The 25,133-nt window shown below is 39.2% G+C and overlaps 1 protein-coding gene across 1 annotated transcript in view; it reads right to left on the bottom strand.

The window, feature by feature from the left end:
* Positions 1–25,133, bottom strand: part of LOC134607709 (serine/threonine-protein phosphatase 6 regulatory ankyrin repeat subunit A-like) — a 113,339-nt gene that overhangs the window by 68,107 nt on the left and 20,099 nt on the right. The window contains exons 5-8 of the mRNA XM_063450248.1: positions 18,216–18,320; positions 17,415–17,513; positions 6,127–6,228; positions 5,589–5,690 (exon numbers count right to left, since the gene is read on the bottom strand). Coding sequence (XP_063306318.1) covers positions 5,589–5,690; positions 6,127–6,228; positions 17,415–17,513; positions 18,216–18,320 — 408 coding nt within the window. The remainder of the gene's footprint in view (positions 1–5,588; positions 5,691–6,126; positions 6,229–17,414; positions 17,514–18,215; positions 18,321–25,133) is intronic.

Here is a 25,133-nt window from a genome sequence, read left to right as displayed (position 1 = left end):
AATAAGATGGACGATTAGGGGAACCCTTAGGCATCACCTAGCAGAGTAATAGGAGTGATACGTTCTGCAGAGATAATTAGAAGATTGAGTTCAAGGGTGATTTAAGAGAAAATGAGATATATTTACACCAGGGATAGTCAACCTTTTAATACCTACCACCCACTTTTGTATCTTTGTTGATGGTAAAATTTCCTTATCGCCCACCAGTGCCGCAGTAACTAATTTTATAGCGCAAGTGCAATTTTTTTTTATATATGTACTTACATTTAGCTATTTATTTTCCTTTCTTTTTTTCTATTTTCTATTCTACTTTTTTTCTATGTGTCTGTGAGGTGCTCAGTGTGTGTGAAGGGTGCTGTGTGTGTGTGTGTGAGCTTCAGTGCGTGTGAGAGGGCAGTGTATGTGAAGGGTGCAGTGTGTGTGTGTGTGTGTGTGTGTGTGTGAGTAGTTCTGTGTGTGTAATGCTATGTGTGTGAGGGGTGCTGTTGGTGTATGAGGGGTGCTGTGTATGTGTAAAGGGTGCAGTATGTGGGTGAGGGGTGCAGTGTGTGTGTGTGTGTGTGTGTGAAGGGTGCTGTGTGTGTGTGTTTGTGTGGGAAGAGTGTAGTGTGTGTGTGAGGGATGCTGTATGTGTGTGAAGGGTGCTGTGTGCATGTGAAGGGTGCTCAGTGTGTGTGAAGGGTGCTGTGTGTGTGTGTGAGGTTCAGTGCGTGTGAGAGGGCAGTGTATGTGAAGGGTGCAGTGTGTGTGTGTGTGTGTGTGAGTAGTGCTGTGTGTGTAATGCTGTGCGTGTGAGTGGTGCTGTTGGTGTATGAGGGGTGCTGTATATGTGTGAAGGGCGCAGTATGTGGGTGAAGGGTGCTGTGTGTGTGTGTGTTTGTGTGGGAAGAGTGTAGTGTGTGTGTGAGGGATGCTGTATGTGTGTGAAGGGTGCTGTGTGCATGTGAAGGGTGCACTGTGTGTGTGAAGGGTGTGGATGTGTGTGTGTGTGTGAGAGGGGGCAGTGTGTGCGTGTGTACTGTGTTTGAGGGGGCAGTGGTGTGAGGGGAACAGTGTGTGTAATGGGTGCTGTGTGGGGTAGTGCTTGTGTGAGGGGTGCAGTGTGTGTGAGGGGTACTGTGTGTGTAAGGGATGCAATGACGTTTGGTTCGGCACTTCGGAACTGCAGAACGTTGGCACTTCGGTATTTTGGCGCTTTGGACATTCGTAAGCATCTGAATGGCATGAAATTCGTACCAATGTACATTCTGAACGAAACAAATTGCACATGTCTACTTTATATATCCTATATAATATAGTCTATAATATATATCTCTATATTAAATAGAGACTGCGCGAGACTGCATGGGATGCACTTCCTCCAGGGTCCGCTAGCAGCCGTGATGTGACGCGTGCAGGATATGATATCATTGCACAAACGGAATTAGCTTATTGGTCAAGATTCTTGTCATCATTCACATAATGTTCCCTCTCTCTCTCTTATTTTGCCACTTTTCAGAAAACCGAATCACTTCGGTACGTTCGGCACTTCCGAACTACTGAGGAACTTAGGAACTTCGGCGCTTTTGGACTTCGGCACTTTGGTCATTCGTAAGCATCCGAATGGCATGAAATTTGTACGAATGTACATTCAGAAAAAAACGAATCACACATGTCAAGTGTAGTGTGTGTGTTTGTGTGCGCATAGGGTCTACGCTGTGTGTAGGAGGGTGAGATGTGAAAATCTATCTTAATGTCTCCCCCTCCTTCTTCTTACCTTTTACCTGGGAGGGGTACATAATGTTGCAAGCCCTAGTGGTCCAGTGGTGGCATGTTTACTTAAGCCTGCAGCCTCCAAAACACAAAAACACAAGACACTTTCAATGATACTCGACACTGCGAGTTAAGATTAAATCAGTATCCAAGCCAAGTCAAACAACTGCAGCCAGGGGGTATTCAATACAGCAGATACTCAGATTATCTGCAGTCAGAGATCAATATGGCTGGAGCAGAGAAAGTGAAACCCAATACTAAGGTCTCAATTTAATTATCTTTCAGAATTATTCGAAGCTGTTAGAAAAACTCTCCAAACCATTTATCCAGAGTTTTAAAGGGTTACTCAAACCACCATGACCACTTCAGTGATTTGGTCTGGATGGTAGGAGTCAGTATGTGCCTCCTTGCATTAAGCTTAACAATTTTCCCCCCTCCCCTGCCCATCTCGACTCCCTCCACATGCGGGTCCCCAGTGAAATGGTCCAATCACAGGCTAGTATATGAAAAGCCTTTGATTTGACCCTGCACAACCTGTGATTTGACCCTGCACAGCCTCCTGTTGACGTCAGATGGAGGAGGCAGATCAGCGCAGAGAGCTTCACCCCGTGCTGGATTACAGGTACGTGTCTGTTAGTACACCCTTTGTACAGCATTACGGAACTTGTTGGCGCTTTATAAATAATAACAATAATAATAAAAGTATTTTTTCACAGATTTTAAACACGGTGGACCTTACAGTAATGCCCAATGTTTCTATGTACACACTAGCGATATCAAAAAAAGAAGCTCTGACCGCAGAGCTGAGAGGCCGTTAGCCTCAAGAGCTCCTGCAACAAGCTACATAGAAAACCATCTTTCATGACCCAAACGGCGACTAATCGGGCCACAAAGGCCAGCAAATGAAAGCGGAGCACAATGACACCCCACAAGTGACACTAAGCGGAGCACAATGACACCCCACAAGCAGGGGCATATTAGCTGCGAGGCAAACAAGGCATTTGCCTTGGGCGGCATTTTCCAGGGGGCGGCAAAAAACGCCGCCCCCAAATGCCCAGGGCAAATGCCTTGTTAGCCTTGCGGCTAACTGACAAGCCCTCTGGGTGGGCGATCTGCTGGGCGGCGCTGGCGGGCGGCTGGCGAGGGAGCACTTCCTCTGAGCTGTCTGCTCAGCTCCCTCGCGCGCCGCAGAGTGAGGCTGGGAGCCGGAATATGACGTCATATTCCGGCTCCCAGCCTCACTCTGCGGCGCGCGAGGGAGCTGAGCAAACAGCTCAGAGGAAGTGCTCCCTCGCCAGCCGCCCGCCAGCGCCGCCCAGCAGCCACTGGACCACCAGGGAGAGAGGGAACCCCCCCAGCATTCCCAAAGGTAAGGAGGCTGGGGGGTTAAATAAAAAAATAAAAAAAAGTGAGTGTGTGTGTATGTGTGTATGTATGTATGTCTGTTAGTGTGTGTGTATATGTCTGTTAGTGTGTGTCTGTTATTGTGTGTGTGTGTGTATGTCTGTTAGTGTGTGTGTGTATGTCAGTGTGTGTGTGTGTATGTCTGTTAGTGTGTGTGTGTATGTCTGTTAGTGTGTGTATGTCTGTTATTGTGTCTGTGTATGTCTGTTAGTGTGTGTGTGTATGTCTGTTAGTGTGTGTGTGTGTATGTCTGTTAGTGTGTGTGTGTATGTCTGTTAGTGTGTGTCTGTTAGTGTGTCTGTGTGTGTCTGTTAGTGTGTGTGTGTGTGTCTGTGTGTCTGTTAGTGTGTGTGTGTGTGTGTCTGTATGTCTTAGTATGTGTGTGTGTCTGACTGTGTGTGTGTCTGTTAGTGTGAGTGTGTGTGTATCTGCTAGTGACTGTCTGTTAGTGAGTGTGTCTGTTAGTGTGTGTGTGTTTCTGTTAGCTAGTGTATGCGTATCTGTCAGTGAATGTGTGTGTGTGTATTTAGAAGGCGAGGCGGGGGAAGGGTTGGTGGGAGTGGCGCAGGCGGGCGGGAGAGAGGGGGGCGCCTGAGTTTTGTCCTGCCTAGGGCAGCACAAAACCAGGATACACCACTGCCCACAAGTGACAATACGAGCAATAACGACAAGTGTCTGAGGCCTACTCGCATGGCGGGCGCGGGAGGGACGGCCCCTCTCCCACCGCCACAACTAGCTGCCTCTGTGAGTAAGGGCCCTTGTTCCTCCCCCTCTGGACCGGCAGGGGTCATCCCGGTCGACCTGCCCACAGGGAGCACTCACCTCTGGGGCGCCCTAAAGTGCAACTCGGACCGAACGGTCCCACGAGGCCCAACCAAGATGGCCGACCCAGAACAACAGACCACCAACGACTGGGCAGCAGCCAAATTTGAAGCCGTATGCCAGAGATTTTGGAGTGAAAAGGGGAGAAGAACCAACCTCCTGCTCCGACACCAGCAACAACGGCATCCCATCAACCTGCGCCCCCTCACAGCCGAGGTGCCCAAATATATCAGCAATGCCATGGGTGCGGGTAAATAGCACCGCGGCTCAGCGGAGACCTCACCTACTACAAGGTCACCCGCACACGCTACAGCAAGCAGGTGACAAAGAGGAGAACACCAGTCGGCAATGCAGAAGCGACAAAGGGGCAATAAACACCCAAAGCTGACAAGCAGAGCCCAAGCAACAGCACTAAAGCCACAACCGAGAAGACCTCACAAACCCCCCTTAACCTGAAAGAGACACCAAAACTTAAAAAGAGTAAGGCGCCAACAATGAGATGAGGGCCTACAGAAATCACCTGACCACCTCACTGCCAGTCCCGACATGACAGGCCTGAGGGGCCGAGATATACAGCCACCCACCCTGCACCCAGCCAACAACAGCTCGTCACAACAGCCCGGACCTGAGACACCTCAAATGAGCCTCACCTGCATGAGGCCCAGCACCTGCCGCAGACCAAGAAGAAGGCGCAGGAGGCCACTACTGCACCTCTTAAATACAAGCGGTGCCTACTGAATGCTGGAATTGGATGAAACCTAAATCTGGGAACCCAGAGACTGAGACCCACGACCACTGCAGACACAGTATTGTTTCATGATTTGAATTTTCTGTTGCACTATTATATTCTCTGCTATATCGTTTCGTAAGCTAAATCTCTTTCACCCTGTGGGCAGACCGCATCACACCTACTCACATATGTGTTACTTAACTAAGCAATCATGGTTATCTCTCACACATGAACTACTAATGCATGTTTATAGCTTGTTTAATAAAGCACAAATGTTTATGTTCCTCAAGCATGCAACGACACATGCCTTCAGTTCTAAGCATAACTAATATTGTCATCTGCCTATGTAGACTAGTATTTTTATTATAAACCGCTAATGATTCATAGCCTGTCACTCGCACTATATAAAAAAAAAAATTGTGCTGATTTATCTGCCATGTAATAGAATGGTATGGAATTGCTTACAGCAGCTGTCATGGCTATGCACGCGTGTTTGTTACCTTATGCACAAGACAAATAAAAAAAAAAAAGAAGGCCTGACTGAAGGAACCTGGGGAACCAGGTAAATGTTAAACCATTCAAAAATATTGTTAATGCTACTGCGGTCTGTAGTAGTTATGGTGCCTAGACTATCTGGTCAAACAATTTCTTCTTACGTGATACAATGGAGGATTGTCTCCATGAAATAATGTTTTGTGTTGGAAACCCTCTTCTGATATAATTTTGACAAAGGATCTTTATAAAATTCCTATACACTTCAAATATAATCCAGAAATTGCTTTTTTTTGCTTTGTTTTACAACAAAGCATTTAAATTATTTTATTCATATGATATACCTATACTACGTTAGTTTATCTCCACAAGCATAAAATTTACTTACTTTAGTACGAGCCAAAACATTGGAACGAAACTTCTCAGTGAGAATTTCAACAACAGTGGTGTGTCCTCTCTCTGCAGCAATGTGTAAAGGACACCGGTCCATCTGTAATAAATATAATAAACAGCAACGGGAGGATTGTTAAAAAATATATATGATTTTTAGTAGATTTAGGTGCAGATTTTTATTTTTTAATATTAACTATAAATGTTCCGACATTAAACTGTAGAACGGATTTATATTATCTATGTAAGAAAATATTTCAGATTATTTTAAGAAGCTTTTAAATGTGTTTGTTAGACATTAAGAAACACATTGTACTTTACACATACAATATCAACTTTTTTTATTTACAATTTTTTCAACATTGTTCAGTGATTGCGTTCAGAATAAATCAACAGGTGAAAGTAAGATTGCTTGAAATTGAACACATCAATAATGGGGCAAAATCTGAGACTGGACACATTTCTTGCTTTTTCTGTAATAAAAATCCGGACAGCCCATAACACAAAGCGCAGGATTTAGCATTCTGAATACTTACCTGGTCACTTATGTTCGGGTTGGCTTTACATTGATGGAGGAATTTAAGCAATGTTTCATTTCCTTCGGCAGCTACAATGTGTAAAGGGGTCTGGCCGTCCCTCTAGTGAGTCCATAAAATATAACAAATTAACACACATAGTAAGTATATCCCACTCACTCAATGCAGCAAAATAATAGCTTTGTATAACAATGCTTCAGACATCCAGATACAATACGGTACACTGCACTCTAATAACGCCAATGACATTTATCCACTGAACACAAAACTAATGATTTAAAAGCCAAATCGCAAAATTTAGGAAAAGTTAGCAGAACTGGTAAAAAAGATTCTATTATAGTCACAGCTTGGCTATTATATATATAACCCACAGCTCATTCACCAACAAAAAGATTTAAGAGTAAAATATTGTTTGAAATATTCTGTATGTTTGCTAGATGTTTGGTTGGCATGGTGCTTAGAACACAAGAAAAAGATGGCTTAAAGGGACACTGTTGCCACCAAAACAACTACAGCTTATTGTATTTGTTCTAGAGGCAGCAGCTTCAGACTTGAATACAAGGAAGATTTTACTATATTTAGGGAGGCAAGGGGAGGCCAGGGGGGCTTTTTTTTTTTTTTTGGTTGATGTGTGCTATGGTCATTACTCCCGCCCAGGAGTAATGGGAGTTTGAGCGCAGGACTAGTTTCTTTGTATTTGTATTCACTTTTGTATCACACAGCTAGGTTGAAATGCTGCTGCCTGAAAAATATTATTATGTACTTTAAATGTATTTAATGTGTTGATATAAATATTATAAGTTTTATTCGGATTGCTTCAAGAACACTGAAATTGAGAAGCCATACCTTGGCCTATAGAGTATTACAGACTTTCATTGTATAAGGAATGGAGACCACATCTGGTTCACTTTAAGAGTGATGTTGAAGGGCTTGTTTATAGTAACCTTTGACCTAGCCTTGAAAGCCTGAATTCCTTTGAAGACTCACATTTCTACAGGCAATTATTCATTACATCATGTATATAGAAGTTCTTTGTCTCACATATCTTGCCGCCAAATATAACGTATGACTTTAATCATAGATTTCAAATGATGCTAAGTAACTCCCCTTTTTCTAAGATAGCCACTTATTTTAAAGTAAGGCAATCTTATGTATACTCCCCTCTGTAACTGAATTTTAAACCCATAAAACTGATTGTAGTTTAGAATTCGTGGCCAATACCTTTAACATCAAAAATGGATAACATCTAGAAAATTGCTCTCTGTATTGGACAAAGAATGTTAAAGACATTTGTTATTACCAGATGGATTGTTATGTTTGAATAAACATAAGTTAACTGCAAGATATTTGATTCGATTGTTATGAAAACTGATATGTGACAAACAAAGATTTCACGGAATGCCAATTTCCTACATTTAATGGTGGAGAATGCGGGCACCAACAACAGCAAACTTTTGAATTAAGCCTGAATTATGACTGCTACAAGCTACAAGAAGATTACTAGAAGAAGATAAGAAAATCACTGAAGAAAAGTTGAAATTGTTCCCTGAAGAAAAAGCTTTAGTACCCGGCTTGAAACAGGAGAAACACAAGTGACTGATACAGCAGGATGGCATCCCAAAAATCCTTTATTTAAACATTCAGTTTTACTATGCGAAAATAGAGTTGCGCAGGGGAAAAATCGTTCGAACGTGGAAATGCTCAGTACTGACGGAAGAATATGACGATAATATATTGATAATATATTATAATTTTGACGATAATAATTGAGATGACAATCTGGATCCTTTTATCCATACTTTATTTATGAAGAAATAAATGTTATGACGAATTGCAGATCGAAGATGGCATTTCGGAGGATTCTCAAGAAATAACTACATATTCCAAAAAGTATTCTTCCATCAGATGATGCGCACACCTGTGGAAATCAAATACTTCAAGGGTATGTGTCTTTAACATGTCTGTAGAAGTTGCTCATATGTATATTGAAACAAATTGTATTAACTGTTTAGTTAATTATGGATTGGCAGCAAATGACTGCTGTCAAATGTAACAGGATCTGTCTGTAAAAGAGTTAATCCTGAAAACGCTATTGTGTATTGAAATGGTTAGACAGATTAACTGGTATTGAGCAAAGCAATGTGGTTAAAAGGGAAAGAAAAAGTTGCATTACTGGCAAAAGGCTTTCTGGAAACTAATGATTCTATAAAGGAATGGTGTCAACTTAAAAAGACCAGTAATTGTTATGTTTGTAATACATCGAAACAAAAAAAGAAATGTGTTGTTAAAAACAATTGAAAAATATATGTGTTGTTGCAAGGTCTAGTAATTTACCTAGCCCCTAGTTAAACTGTAAATCTCTTTAAAAGTGTTAAACGAAGGAAATCGCCCCCCATGGCTCTCTTTTGAGAGTGCATTGGATGCAACATTAGTTGAAACAAAAACTCAGACTCTCGGCAGTTGTTGAAAGGATTAAGTAATGTCAAGGAAATTAAGATTTTAATATAATGAAAGAAATGCTTAAGAATCAGACTGATCTGTTAGACAGAACCCTTAAACAATTTCTTACATGTCCAAGATTAGACTTTGTTACTAATTTTGACAATTTGCAAAAATTGTTAGTCTGGGGAATGTTACAGATATTTTGTGGAAAAATCTGAAAGATTTGGATTCTAGTTTGGAAGTAGAAGTTGTGTGAAAAGGGCAGAAGAGAAGAAAAGATATAGAAAAATTGGGAAATTGTGCAAGAAAAAGGGCCAGATGGATACTCTCAGATTAGCCAGATTGATTAAAAATGTGTCTAAATATGATGAGCAGAGAGGACCTTTTTACAATATGAGTGTTTTTGAAGGTGAAATGAATAAACAAAAATTTAGTGATGTGGTAGCCACCAGATGTCGTTTGATCTGGCTGCCAGCCTCATTAAGTGAATGGGTTAAAAATTAACTCATTGATGTGTTGGAGGATAAGGAATGTGAAAAGCCCAGAGTTTAGTTGCAGGAATTGTTTCCAAATATATTGCTAATGGTTGTACAGTGTGCAACTGGTTTGAATAGTTTAGAATTTTCTATTTTTGATTAATTTAAATGGAGAAAATTATGATATACATGTTTGTGCTAATTTAAGGAATAAGGCATGGAATTTGATTACTGACACAAAACAGTTTACTATGTCTAAAGAGTAACATAGGCAGAGTGTTAGTGAATATGTCTCTATAATATCAGGGTAACCAAATGAGCTAGATTAAGAGATTTTGCTGCTATGAAAATTATGAAATCCTTGCAATTGTTAAAAAGGAAAAACACAGGAATAACTAAAATGTTGCACAGACACACTTTTGTCTAGGGATACTTCAGCAGGACTGGCCCCTATTAAAAATGTGTCTAGTGAAGAAGGTAGAATGAGAAATGAGGTTATTAATTGAATATGGTAATTTTAGAGTGAGGTTTAAGGAAAGACCACAAAATTAACAAAATTACCAGGGTACTAAAAACTATTCGGCCACACCCCAAGATAGATATTATAGGGTTTTATTAGAGTAATTCTATGGTATGCTATAATTGCAACCAATAAGGTCATGTTAGGAGATATTGTCCTAAATATGAAGAAAAAAACTTACCCAGTGAAAGGGAAAGAAAATTGAATTTCCCAGACCATAAGAATCTACAGAGAGTGGCAGCTGTAAAAACAGAGCATACATCTTCAACCAACCCCCCCTCACATATCAAATTCATGTGAAGAGTGTATACTGATGTTAAGTGCCATTGAAAGAAAGGTGTCACAAATCGACAAGTAAAATCTGCCTAAACTCACCAATAAATAGGGATGTGAAACCCCTAGCTATTATCAGATCTATCTTGCTGATAACAAAGTGAAGATGGGCGACCATATATTTATGGAAGACTAGAGGGAAAAATAACAGAGTTTTATTAGAAACAGGAGCAGGAATGACTCTAATAAAACACGCTTGCCTTTAAAAATTTAAGCATATCAACAAATCCCTTCTAAGTTTAATAGACACATGGAATTCTATCCAATGATAATGAAGTGGAGATTGAAGGAGGAAAAATCTTTTGGTGATTTATAGTTGCACCTCTCCTCCCACTGTACTATTATTATGGGAATGGATGTTATCAATGAAAAAAAAGTTGTATGTGGATTTATTAAATTTGGTTTTATGGCAAGCTTTAGGTGAGAGCAAAACAGGTTGAGTGGTTAAACCTAATAATTTAAGATAGTTTAGTCATGATATAACTGTAAAACAGAGTGAAGTGTCACCTTCTATACAACAAGATGATGAGGTTGTACCATATCTTAAAACTAAATACCCCACAGTGTGCTCTAAGTCTAAACAAGAGTGTGGGATAGTGAATTTGCAAGTTGTAATTGTAGTTCTAGACCCCCTGCAGTTAAACAATATAAGATCCCAAAGAATAAGAAGAAGGTGTGAATCAGGTGATAAAAGCATTAGTATCTCAAGGAGTGTTGAGAGTGGGTAATTCCAAATGTAAGTCACCATTTGGCTAATAATCAAGCCAATGGCACTTATGGTTTAATTGTAGACACGTATGTGGTGAATAAGTAAATCTCATCAGATATCATGGCGCAAATAAATGCTAATGTTAAGTACTTTCTGTATTGGATATAGTCAATGTGTTCTTTTCTATACCATTCAATCCAGATAGCTAGTATTGCTATGCTTTTACCTTTAAAAATCATCAATATCTGTTCCAGGTGTTGCTACAGGGCTTCCAATCCTCACCAGCTTACTTTCATAAAGCAATGGCTCAAGTATTGGAACCCCTGGGGTATGGGAATAAGATTTTGCAATATATTGATGATCTGTTAAGTTCAAACAGTAACAAGGGAAGAGCATGAGCAGATACTGTGTGATAATTGTCAAACACTGGCAGATAATGGGTTAAAACTGAACACATTCAAAGTGCAGATCTTGAAGGAAAGATTTACTTTCCTAGGAGTTAATATAGATCCAGAATGTAAAACGCCATGTACAGCAAGGGTTAAAGCATTGCAGCAATTGCCAAGGCCAATGACAGTGTATTATCTACAGAAATGTTTAGGCTTGATAAATGTTAGCAGAGAATTTATATATGATATGGCAGGGATAGCAAAACCCTTATGCAATATGCTAAAATATAAAAGATAAGATCATCTGGACAGGGGAATTTGAAAAGAGTTAAATCTGTTAAAAGATGCTCTCACACAATCGCCTGTGCTAGCTGCTCCCATTGAAACAGTACCATATATTGTTCAATGTTACGCAGGTGTCTCTTCATTAATAGCAGTTTAATGCAAAGGTAGCATGAATCTTTACGAATGCTGGGATATTTTTCTAAAATTATGTATCCAGTGGAAAGAGGAATGTTTTCCTATGTAAAACAGCTCATGGCTGTATGATGTGCTTTAGAAGCAACACAACAAATGGCAGGATTTGGACAGATACATTTACAAACCCCCCAAATATCTAAAACTGTTACAAAATTGTTCTGAGTTAGGAGTATATAGCCAGTTACAAAATAAACCACCCAGGGTAGAAACCAGTAAAAGATATGCTATTCCTGATTTGATGTCAGAAGGAAATGGAAATATAATCCAGATCTCCTTTGAGAAGCAAACAATACAAGGGATTTCTAGTTTGTATGTGGAGGAATGAGATTTTATGTTGATGGATCACATCACACAGGTTATGTCATATATGACGATTAAACAAAAGAATTGCAAAGATAGACTGCCAGGCCATATGTCAGCTCAGAAAGCGGAGTTAGAGTCTGTAAAGAAAGTTCTAGAAATAACAGTATACGACCCAGTGAATATAATCAGTGACAGCAGTTATGTAGTTAAAGCTTTAACACTTCACCTCCCAATATGGAGAAAAGAGGAATGGTAGATTATCAGGATAAAGCTTTAAAACATGCAGGTATTCTGGCAGAACTGTTTAATTAAGCAGAAAATAAAGGTTTAACTTGTTGTTGTGAAACAGACTTGTAGATCAGGAATCAAAGGAAACTTTGTCTGAGGAGTTGTAATACTTGGAAAATCTAATGAGTGCAACTGTTAGTAAAAAGACAAATAACAAATACCCTATAAGATCAGATAGAGAATGGAAGGATGTAGCTTTCAGTATAAAAAGAATGGATCTAGATACTGAAACTGGCATGTACAGGGTTAAACACAATGAAACACAAACATTTGTACCTAGTGGCTTATTACAAGGGCTGATTGTATTCAATCATCGTACACAGGGCATTTGGGTACAGGACAACTATTTAAGGTCCTGCAAAATAAATTGTATCATCCTAATTTAAAACAAAAAGTGTATAAATATATTGCAGAAGTGTCTCATATGTGCTCAATTTAATCCAAGACCTAAATACTAGAAACCAAAATTGCAGAGAGTTCCGTTGGCAAAAAGACCATGGGACTCTATATAAATTAAATTCTAAATTAAAATGAATAAAATAAAATAGAAATAAAAATGCTTTAAGATAAGAGTAATTGGTTAACATATTTACCAGGAGTATTAATGTCTATTCCTGCAAATCCAAACTCAAGTGTCACCTCATGAGTTAGTGACATGTAGAACTATGTAATCACTTTCCCTAATAAACCTTTTGTTCCAAGTACATTCAAAGTTACAGCAGAACATGCTGAATAGTTGAAAGTATTACAGGAACATCTATTGTTAGAATTGAAGTTTGCTACTTCGAATGTCGTCCCTTATGGTAAACTATGTGTTAAAGTTGTACAGCGCTACGGCATCTGATGGCGCTATATATGTAAAAATAAATTAAATACATATAAAGAAGTAACACAGGGAAATTATGCAGATATGTTTAAGCCAGGTTACAAGGCAATGGTAAATCATTTAAAACACCAGGTCTATGAAAAGCAAGTTGGGAAGGTCATTATGGTCCTTATGTTGGTCTAAGAATAAAAATTAGAACAAACTGTGTTACAGGTTTAAAAAGCAAACATTGGTACAAAGTGTAATAAATCAATTCTTGTGTCTAGTGATCAATGTAAAAGAAATGTACTAAGGTATAAGAAATGTACTAATGTATAAGACATTTACTAATGTATAAGACATTTACTAATGTATAAGACATTTATTAATGTATAAGAATAGTAAACTGCCATCTGTTTTTCATTACAGAGCCAATACTGTTTTACATGGACAAAAACCTGTATGATTTTAAATAAAAGGACAAATTGTTTGGACTTTCAAAGGACATTATGGACTTTCAAAGAGACTGTGCTTGTGGATTCGATTGGAGAGGACAGTATTTCATGGACTAAATCAAACCGATTGTGTTTTCTGGTTAATGTAAACTGTATACAATTGCACAGCATAATAACTATGATACCGTTATTATTAATGTTCGGTAAAATCAATGCCCAAGGTAAATTAATGAATTAGTGAAAAATGTAAAGGTAATCGTAACAAGAATTTTGTTCTTAGGAGTTCAGAAATGAAAGGGTTAAAATGTCTTGCTTCTCCCTCTTGGAGTGTAAAAAGCAATACAGACAACTGGAAATGGCTGTGTTAAAAGGCCTTTCCTTGTAAACTGATACTTAGATCAATATCAGAAAACAAAATTAAAATCCCATAAATAATTGGTATAAGTAAATTATGATGCATTATATTTACATAAAAGCATCAAAGAGGGGCTTGAAAAATATTATTATGTACTTTAAATGTATTTAATGTGTTGATATAAATATTATAAGTTTTATTCGGATTGCTTCAAGAACACTGAAATTGAGAAGCCATACCTTGGCCTATAGAGTATTACAGACTTTCATTGTATAAGGAATGGAGACCACATCTGGTTCACTTTAAGAGTGATGTTGAAGGGCTTGTTTATAGTAACCTTTGACCTAGCCTTGAAAGCCTGAATTCCTTTGAAGACTCACATTTCTACAGGCAATTATTCATTACATCATGTATATAGAAGTTCTTTGTCTCACATATCTTGCCGCCAAATATAACGTATGACTTTAATCATAGATTTCAAATGATGCTAAGTAACTCCCCTTTTTCTAAGATAGCCACTTATTTTAAAGTAAGGCAATCTTATGTATACTCCCCTCTGTAACTGAATTTTAAACCCATAAAACTGATTGTAGTTTAGAATTCGTGGCCAATACCTTTAACATCAAAAATGGATAACATCTAGAAAATTGCTCTCTGTATTGGACAAAGAATGTTAAAGACATTTGTTATTACCAGATGGATTGTTATGTTTGAATAAACATAAGTTAACTGCAAGATATTTGATTCGATTGTTATGAAAACTGATATGTGACAAACAAAGATTTCACGGAATGCCAATTTCCTACACTGCCCATCCCATGTGTTCCCTATTAAGGGTTAATAAGCATGTAGGGATGTATATAAAAAACACCCCTTTCTGTCTCATTAGAGATATTTTTGCGAGAAGCTCAAGGAAGCAAGGCGAATGGTTAGAGTTAGGACCCACCTAAGAGGTCTGCCTTGACGTGGGCTAAACTCTCTCATGGTCATTGGAGGTAACTAAAAACCTCCATTTGTTTAAAAATACATAGGGATGTGGAAAGAGCGCAGGTAACTTTTTTTTTTACTTTGTTTTCCCTATGGTTTTTACTATATGTATTTTGGCTGATGTGTACTATAGTCATTGCTGCTGCCCAGGAGTGATGGGAGTTTGGGCGCAGGACAAGTTTCTTTGTATGGGGCTAGATGGTGGTTTTAACACTATAGGATCAGTAATACATGTTTGTATTCCTGACCCTATAGTGATCCTTTAAAGAAACCTGACTTAAAATAAATTAATCCAGGATTTCTGTTGCCCATTTTCTCTTTACAGATATAAAAAAGGGTTAGAAAAGTTTATTTTATTTCTGGTCTCTAATCTGTTCAGATTTAATAAATTGCTGTAAAAAGGGATATTCTCTTCCTAAATTCCACAATTATGTTTGCTGAAATATCCGCCCTTGAAAAGGTAAAAAAAAAGAGCAAAGTGAAAGAGAACGCTTTTAAGGAGGAAAAAACTAAAAAGAGATTGATAAATATGTTGCAATTTTCCCAAAAATGGATATTAAATTTAAAAATGATGGTTAGGGAGAAGCAAAAGTGACAGATTTATTAAATTTTGCCTAAAAATTGTAAAATGTCAAAAAGGCACAAAACTGGGACAATGATAATCCCCCCCTTTGTGTCTAGTCATTCTATAGATATCTGTTTTACAAGTAGACGTGCATTAACAGGGGGCGACAGAGCACAGCCGGCTCTGCAGTTAGCCAAGTAATTCCTCACTGGACTCCAAGGATGAGACTCCACTTCAGTTCTTTCCCAGGCAAAGGTAGAAAAAGGAAGGCTGGGTGGACTTCATAGTGTAATAAAAAATGAATTACCGGTAAATAAATTATGTATGTATTTGTGCATGTATCTGAATGTGTGTGTGTCTATGTGAGTGTGTATATGAATGTCTGCGTATTTTAATAAGTGTGTGTATATGAATGTGTGCATATTTTAGTAAGTGTGTGTGTATATTCATGTGTGCATATTTTAATAAGTGTGTCTATATATGAATGTGTGCAGATTTTAATAAGTGTGTGTGTATATGAATGTGTGCGTATTTTAATAAGTGTGTGTGTTTATGAATGTGTGCGTATTTTAATAAGTGTGTGTATATGAATGTGTGCATATTTTAGTAAGTGTGTGTGTATATTCATGTGTGCATATTTTAATAAGTGTGTCTATATATGAATGTGTGCAGATTTTAATAAGTGTGTGTGTTTATGAATGTGTGCGTATTTTAATAAGTGTGTGTATATGAATGTGTCCATATTTTAATAAGTGTGTCTATATATGAATGTGTGCAGATTTTAATAAGTGTGTGTGTTTATGAATGTGTGCGTATTTTAATAAGTGTGTGTGTATATGAATGTGTGCGTATTTTAATAAGTGTGTGTGTTTATGAATGTGTGCGTATTTTAATAAGTGTGTGTGTATATGAATGTGTCCATATTTTAATAAGGTTGTGTGTATTTATTTGATTGTAAATTCCTGTCCTAATGTGTTTTACACCCCACCTCCTATAGAATGTAAGCTCGTTTGAGCAGGGTCCTCTTCAACCTATTGTTCCTGTAAGTTTATTTGTAATTGTCCTATTTATAGTTAAATCCCCCTCTCATAATATTGTAAAGCGCTACGGAATCTGTTGGCGCTATATAAATGGCAATAATAAATAAATAAATAAATATTTGAATGTTTGCGTATTTTAATAAGTGTGTGTATATGAATGTGTGCGTATTTTAATAATGTGCATGTATATGAATGTGTGCATATTTTAATAAGTGTGTCTATATATGAATGTGTGCATATTTTAATAAGTGAGTGTGTTTATGAATGTGTGCATATTTTAATAAGTGTGCGTGTATTTGAATGTGTGCGTATTTTAATAATGTGCATGTATATGAATGTGTGCATATTTTAATAAGTGTGTCTATATATGAATGTGTCCATATTTTAATAAGTGTGCGTGTATACGAATGTGTGCGTATTTTAATAAGTGTGCGTGTATTTGAATGTGTGCGTATTTTAATAATGTGCATGTATATGAATGTGTGCATATTTTAATAAGTGTGTGTGTATATAAATATGTGCATATTTTAATAAGTGTGTGTGTATATGAATGTGTGCGTATTTTAATAAGTGTGTGTGTATATAAGTGTGTGCATATTTTAATAAGTGTGCGTGTATATGAATGTGTGCAGATTGTAATAAGTGTGTGTGTATATAAATGTGTGCATATTTTAATAAGTGTGTGTATATACATATGTGCACATTTTAATAAGTGTGCGTGTATATGAATGTGTGCAGATTTTAATGTGTGTATGGTTTTATGTTTGTGTATGAATGTATGTATTTGAATATGGGTGTATGTGTATATGAACGTGTGCATGGGTATATGAATGTGAGTGTGTGTAACTTCCCTAGCAAAAGGGGGTTTGTGGCGTGGAGCAATTTGGTAGGGGGTGCCAACATACAAGTGCAACGTGCCAAGTTTTCCTCAGTGCCAAGTACCAAGTCATTCCTCTGTTCCCAAGGTTGCAAATTTAAAATGTATACCATCTAGTATATAAACTCATTGAGCATAGCCTCGACCCCCTCTGTCCCTGTGCGTTCAACTTGTCTGTTACAATTACGCGTTTGTTAGTCCTCCCATTGTACAGCGCTGCAGAACTTGTTGGCGCTATATAAATAATAAAAAAGACATACTCACATTCTGCCCATCAATGGGAGCTCCATATTCAACCAGCAGCCTCACAACGTCCACGTCTCTTTTTCTACAACATGCGTGGAGTGCTGTGTCACCGTGTTTCTGTTATTGACAGGCAGTATTGGTATATGTTACAATGCGATACATTGTCCTGGTCTTTACTATGTAGCACACACAAAATTCGAATTCATCGTAACTGGGCTGGAAGTACTAATAATTCTATTTCTATTTCTTGTTTTTGTTTTATGACTGGATTTGGAAGAACTAACAAAACAAGCAGTTTAGCATTTAAAACGTCTCCATTTTCCATATAGCAAATGCATAGGTTACTATGTACCTAATAACTCCCACACGATGCCCAAAATATAATTCACCCACCGAGTTATATATCCTCTGATCTGAACTGAGGGCAGTTATTGTATCATTAGCCTGATTCCCTATTGACATGAATGGGGCTCAGCTTTAAAAATGTATCTCATGGGGATCTGGTAGCCATTCATAGCTTGAGTCATGCTCAGTGTAACACAAGTCAGAATTACTCCATAGAGGCTAGAATTGTCTGGTTATGGCCAGAGAATTGTCCGACTGAGAGTACATGAAAAGTTTAGCTATCAGTGAACAAGGAAGATGGTGACTGATAAAAGGTAATGATAGAGTACTATATATATTGATTGGCAAAACAGGCCTTTCTGTAGCATCAGATACGATGTGGGAGTAATATTGTTATAACTGAAAGGGGAACAAACCTCTGTCAGTTTGTAAGTCATGGAAACATTTGGAATTACTGTAGGTTTTACAACTTACCTTGCTAGTCGCTTTGAGCTGGACATCTGGCTGTACTGACAAGAGTTCTTTACAGATACTGAGGTTACCAGAGTCCACAGCCAGAAATAATGGGATGCAGCCATCCTGTACATTATAGTTAGATATATGTATTACATAATAATAATATAAAATAATAATAATTATTATATATATATAACAGTTCTCATATGAAACATAAAATGATTCTCATAACTCAGCGTCCAATAAGAAGTATTAATAAGTCATTTCAATAACAAGTATAATAAAAGCAATGTTAAAGTTTAACTGTAACCTACATTTAAAAAAAATAAATGGAACATGAAACACAGTCTATGGAACGGTTACAGCTGTATAATAAATAACCAACAAACTTTGTCAAACTATGCAAAGACCCCTGATGATGTCCCATTCACCAACGGTTCTCACCTGTCCAGGGGCCCCCTATCGACGCACTGGAGGTCAGTCCACAGTGGTCATAGTGTCTGTGGTTGATGCACCCCAGTGGGCATCTTCTAATCCTCGATTCAATTCACAGCTGGGGAACCCGCTGTCACGTATTCATCCGCTTATAGAAATGTGGTTAATGACATTTACTGTCAACACAGGAAAAGTTGTGCCGAGCAGCAACCTAATCGACAGAAGGGTTAATGCTGAGCAGCAATTATGCAAATGAAACATGGTAACTGACTTTGGGGTCAAAGGCCGGTTACAGCCTATCAGAACTAAAGGAGGGGTATTTAGGCCCAGTTCTCATCCTGCTCAGTGGCCTGTCGTGGTTTCCCTTGTGGTTGTCCTGTCAGTGGCGTACGTACCGCGGTCGCAGGGGTTGCAGCTGCGACCGGGCCCGGCACTCCAGGGGGTCTGGCCGCCCTGCGGCCCCCCCGCGACCGGGTACCAGCTGCCACGCTTTGCGGCCCCGGCCCGTGCGGCAAACCGCCGGGGCCGCATGTCAAGGGGTCCATCGGGTGGCCCATGCTGTCATGGCCATCTAATGGACATGGATTTTAAGGGGGCCCGGTCTACGCTGAGCGCTTTAAGTGCTCAACCGGGCCCCCTGTGAGGATATCATCACACGCTGGGAGGAAGTGACCGCACGTCACTCCTCCCAGCATACTGAGAGCCCTCGCGGGAGGAAACAGAAAGGAGGAGGGAGTCAGAGTGGGAACTCTGACTCCCATCAGGCTGAGCCACCACGGGACCCACACATGGTAGGAAACATTTTGTGTATTTGTGTCTCTGTATGTATGTATGTATGTATGTGTGTATGTATGTCTGTGTCTCTGTATGTGTGTATGCATGTCTGTGTCTGTGTCTCTGTATGTGTGTATGTCTGTGTGTGTATCTGTATGTATGTCTGTGTCTCTGTGTGTGTGTGTGTGTGTATCCATATGTATGTCTGTGTCTCTCTGTATGTATGTGTGTGTCTTTGTCTCTGTGTGTATGTATGTCTGTATCTTTGTATGTATGTGTGTGTGTGTGTATCTGTATGTATGTCTGTGTATGTATGTTTGTGTCTGTGTCTCTGTATGTGTGTATGATTGTGTGTCTGTGTGTGTGTGTCTGTTTCTGTATGTGTGTATCTGTATGTCTGTGTATGTATGTGTGTCTGTGTCTCTGTATGTGTGTATGTATGTGTCTGCGTGTGTGTCTCTGTATGTATGTGCCTGCATGTGTGTATGTATGTATGTGTCTGTCAGGGGTGTGTGTATGTGTTTGTGTCTGTATGTATGTGTCGGGGGGGGGGGCCCACAGTCAGGGGGAAGAGGTTCACGGTATGGGGGGGCCCACGGATCAGTTTCGCACCGGGGCCCCATGGAGTGTGTGTACGCCACTGGTTCCTGTTATTAGTTTTCGACCTGGTTTTTTACTTTGGCTTTGTTTATTGACTTCTCTATATTCTGGTATCCTGACTCCTGGCTTTCCTCATCGCTGCGTCCCTTTCTGTGTTATCCGGACCTCGGCTAGTATTTTGACTATTCTATGTATGTTAAATCCGGCCATTCTAAGGACCGGTAATACGTTACTTATTTGTCATCCGTGCTATACAGTTCTACGTGCTGGATCAAACAGTAATCCTGACACCCGCAATGATTGTTCCAGCATTCCAAGATGCCGCTGCATGAGGAGACTGGTCTGCCGGTCAGAGGTTGGTGGAGGTGCACCGAGGTGGGGCTGAGTCCCACAGTCAGTCACATTGACCTCAGGTAACCCCTCCTACATGTGAGACCTGGTTATGTGATTGAGTCACTCCTATTAAAGCAGAACACACCTTCCAGTCAGTGCGTGGTTGATTTGTTGCCTCAGAACTCCTAGCATTTGTTTCCCTGTGTTTCCTGTCCTTGGTGGTTTCCTGACTTTGCCAGCTCTCTGGATCTTGCCGATTGCTGACTGCCGGACCTCTGGACCATCTGACTCTGATTTCTGCATGACCCTTCATCGGATACCCTTGCCTTGGATTTTTCTGTTATTTGTATAAAAGCCCCCGTGCCATCACTGACCTGACAGAATCCTGTCCTCAACCTCAGGATCTTTGTGGATCATGCTTGTCCTTTTACTGCACCTGAGTTGCAGGACTGAACACAGCCCCAGTGGTTTGTTACAGATGGTGACATCGCCTCTTGGTGTGCGGTGGCCCAGGGTTTAAGCCGGGGTGAGATGTACTTATCTGATGCTGCCCCGGTAGGCACTGACATCTACTTTCTTCAGCTTCTGGTGCTTCACCTGCCAGGAGCCCGCGTCAGTGCTGTGCTCTCACACATGTGCAAGAGTGCAACACTGATGTCTATGAAGGGTTATGCAAGGCCGTAGGAGCCTTCATAGATATTGTCTCGCGATCAGTGAGACAATGTCTTTTTTCCAACAGTTCCTACTTTGCCCTATGATATATTTGACTGTGTTGGAATATTAGTGACATTCCAACACGCTCAATGTGAGTATTTCATGAAAGATTTTATGATTTTGGTGGGCGAGGGAGGGGGACAGAGCTGCTTTAAGCTCAATTTGTTGAACAAGCTTGTGTCTCCAAGGTGCATACTCCTAATTTCACTAAAGATTTAACTAAATTATATATATTTTTTCACCAATGCCAATTGTCTGCTGAGCATCATGGGATATATAGTTCACAAATAATTCCATTGCTAAGGTTAGCAGTCTCTGCCCAAGATGAACCAGTTCTCATTTCTCTCTGGACCACCACACATTGTTACGTTATGATATCGGCAGCATGATTTGAGACGATAAGACTCGCTGGAGTCATGGGAACTTTATGGAAATTATCCAGAATGGCTTCACGTCACGGGTTAGATTAACGATTCCCTCCCTTAATGGCATAATTTCCTTATTTAGAACCATGTGGAAAATAATATTCTAATACTACAGTATGAGTATTGAATGCCTCTCCAGACTCTGCTTATATGCTTCACCTAATTTCATTCTCACTTTCTAAATACATTACAATAAAAGAGTCATTAACTGTCCGTGGATCAAGTACCAGTTTTAAAATAGTTCATAATGTAATTTAATCGCCAATAAACTGATTACATTGTTAATACAGTTTTCTACTAAAGCCAGTGTCTCAGCATTGAAACGATGAACTAAATGATAGGGGACTGCACTCTGCTGGATTCACCTCCGCACTCCATAATACCTAAAAGACATTTGAAGAGCACGGTGCTCCAGACCAAGTAGATGGCCACAGCTTTTCATTTAGGTATTATATAAAGGAAAACAGTCCTGGCACTCAGCATTCTAAGTCTTTGGCAGCTGCTTAATAGAACATATCTCATAGGCATTGTTTCGGGCACTATTTGTGACATTTCTCAAGCATACTATGATAAATGTTCCACTAAAAAGCTGTCAATCCTTAGAACAATGAGTGCTGGACCTTTTTATATACAATTAACTAAACAGAGACAGGACTATCAGATGGTGCTTAGAATCTGTATCATCTGTATCTAATGTACATCCCATTGGTTATCTAACATGCAAATTACATGTGGCACATGCCTTAGTAATGCACTGAATATCGAACAAGCAAATTAAATGTGGCACATGCCTTAGTAATGCACTGAATATCAAACAAGCAAATTAAATGTGGCACATGCCTTAGTAATCCACTGAATATCGAACATACATGTGGCACATGCCTTAGTAATGCACTGAATATCAAACAAGCAAATTAAATGTGGCACATGCCTTAGTAATCCACTGAAAATCAAACATGCAAATTAAAAGTGGCACATGCCTTAGTAGTCCACTGAATATCGAACATGCAAATTAAAAGTGGCACATGCCTTAGTAATCCACTGAATATCGAACATACATGTGGCACATGCCTTAGTAATGCACTGAATATCGAACAAGCAAATTAAATGTGGCACATGCCTTAGTAATCCACTGAAAATCAAACATGCAAATTAAAAGTGGCACATGCCTTAGTAGTCCACTGAATATCGAACATGCAAATTAAAAGTGGCACATGCCTTAGTAATCCACTGAATATCAAACAAGCAAATTAAAAGTGGCACATGCCTTAGTAATCCACTGAATATCAAACAAGCAAATTAAAAGTGGCACATGCCTTAGAAATCCACTGAATATCGAACAAGGAAATTAAATTGGCACATGCTTAGTAGTCCACTGAATATCGAACATGCAAATTAAATGTGGCACATGCCTTAGTAATCCACTGAATATCGAACAAGGAAATGAAAAGTGGCACATGCCTTAGTAGTCCACTGAATATCGAACATGCAAATAACATGTGGCACATGCCTTAGAAATCCACTGAATATCGAACATGCAAATAACATGTGGCACATGCCTTAGTAGTCCACTGAATATCGAACATGCAAATAACATGTGGCACATGCCTTAGAAATCCACTGAATATCGAACATGCAAATAACATGTGGCACATGCCTTAGTAGTCCACTGAATATCGAACATGCAAATTAAAAGTGGCACATGCCTTAGTAATCTGTTAGATATATAATTCAATGTGACACATACAGTATTAATCCATTGCTTATCTAATATGTAGATTAAATGTGGAACATAAATTATTAACTGATTGCTTATCTAACATGTAGATTAAAAGTGGAACATACATTATTAATGAATTGCTTAGCTAACATTTGGATTAAACGTGGCACAAACATGTTAATCTAGAAGATATATAATATGATGATTAAACATGATTAAATATCATCCAAATGTACCAGTTTCGGGATTCTTTGTGGTCAAAGTTTAAACGTACTGGCTCTATGAATGATCACTGTGCGTATAGACAATGGCGAAATATATGCACAAAACAAACAAAATTGTCCAAGGCCCAATATTTCTGTGAAAATCTACACAATAACATATTAAACCCTAGAAACTTTTGGAAAGTCATAAATAAACTACAAACTCCCCCAATCCACTCCCAACCCTCCACTGTCAAAGTGGATAACCAAACCCTGCAACTTCCCTTAGATGTAGCAAATGCCTTTAACAATTATTTTGTCGGATGCTCTACTGCCCTGATTGCCAAGCTAATAAATGACACACATCCTGAAACTACAAATGTGGAGCAGGCCCCACTAAATTTGCAAAGTCCCAATATAGACAAGTTCATTTTTAGACCTGTACCTGTTAGTGTCATTGAAAAACATCTTAATAATCTAAAAATGAAAAACCAGTCCGGACCTGATCAAATCCCAGCAATGCTGTTGAAGCTCAGTGCGCCGGCAATTGCTAAACCCGTCGCAACTCTAATTAACGAATCCTTGGTGTCTGGATACATACCCAAACTTTGGAAGACTGCGAGAGTAGTGCCTATCCATAAAAGTGGTGACACTACTTTGGTTTCTAACTATCGCCCTATATCATTGCTCCCGGTATTGTCAAAAATCATAGAAAAATGTGTCTATACGCAACTATGTGAGTATTACCAACAATCAAACTATCTTACCCCTGATCAATCGGGCTTTCGCCAGAATCACTCCACTACAACTGCCCTCTTAAAAGTTTGCAATGACATCCAAACTGGCATGGAACAAGGAGACCTAACTGGAGCTATTTTCCTTGATTTTGCTAAGGCCTTTGACACAGTGGGCCACGACATTCTACTGCACAAACTCAAAAACTCAGATATTGATGATCAATCGCTAAACTGGTTTTAATCGTATGTATCAGATCGCTCGCAATATGTGTCCATTTCTGACAGCGACTCCCTCCCTCTCCCAGTCACGTGTGGTGTTCCCCAAGGTTCCATTCTCGGCCCCCTACTATTTACATTGTTTATAAATGGTCTGCAAATCCTCAAATGTACACATGTATGCAGATGACACGGTAATCTATGCGAGCAATTCCGATCTACCGCAGCTTGAAGCTGTGCTCCAAGACCAGTTTACAGAGGTAGAAAAGTGGATCGCAAAAAACAAACTCTTCCTGAACACTGACAAAACTGTCACAATGATCTTTGGAACAGTACCTAAATTACACAATTCACACCTATCCATCAAAACAATTTCAAATGGCACACTGACCGCAGTCCACTCTTTCAAATACTTGGGTATGATGTTAGACCCCAATCTATCTTTTGGCCTCAAAATAGAAAAGCTTGCATCTAAACTTTATCCAAAACTAGGTGCCCTGTACAGAAACAAATCCTGCCTAAGCCCTACAGTAAAGGAAAAGATTGTACAGCAAATGCTGATGCATTGATTATGGGGATGTAGTATATGCATCTGCATCGCAATCCCATATTAATAAACTCAACACATTGTATAACTCGCTCTGCCGATTTGTGCTACAATGTAATTACAGGACCCACCATTGTGACATGCTAAAAGAACTAAACTGGCTGTCGCTGGAATCCAGACACACCCTTCATCTTTCCAACCTTGTGTTTAAGAGCTTTTCTGGGAAACTCCC

This window comes from Pelobates fuscus, chromosome 4, assembly GCF_036172605.1.
Source record: "Pelobates fuscus isolate aPelFus1 chromosome 4, aPelFus1.pri, whole genome shotgun sequence".
Lineage (NCBI taxonomy): Eukaryota > Metazoa > Chordata > Amphibia > Anura > Pelobatidae > Pelobates > Pelobates fuscus.
This window is presented reverse-complemented; position numbering and strand designations above follow the sequence as displayed.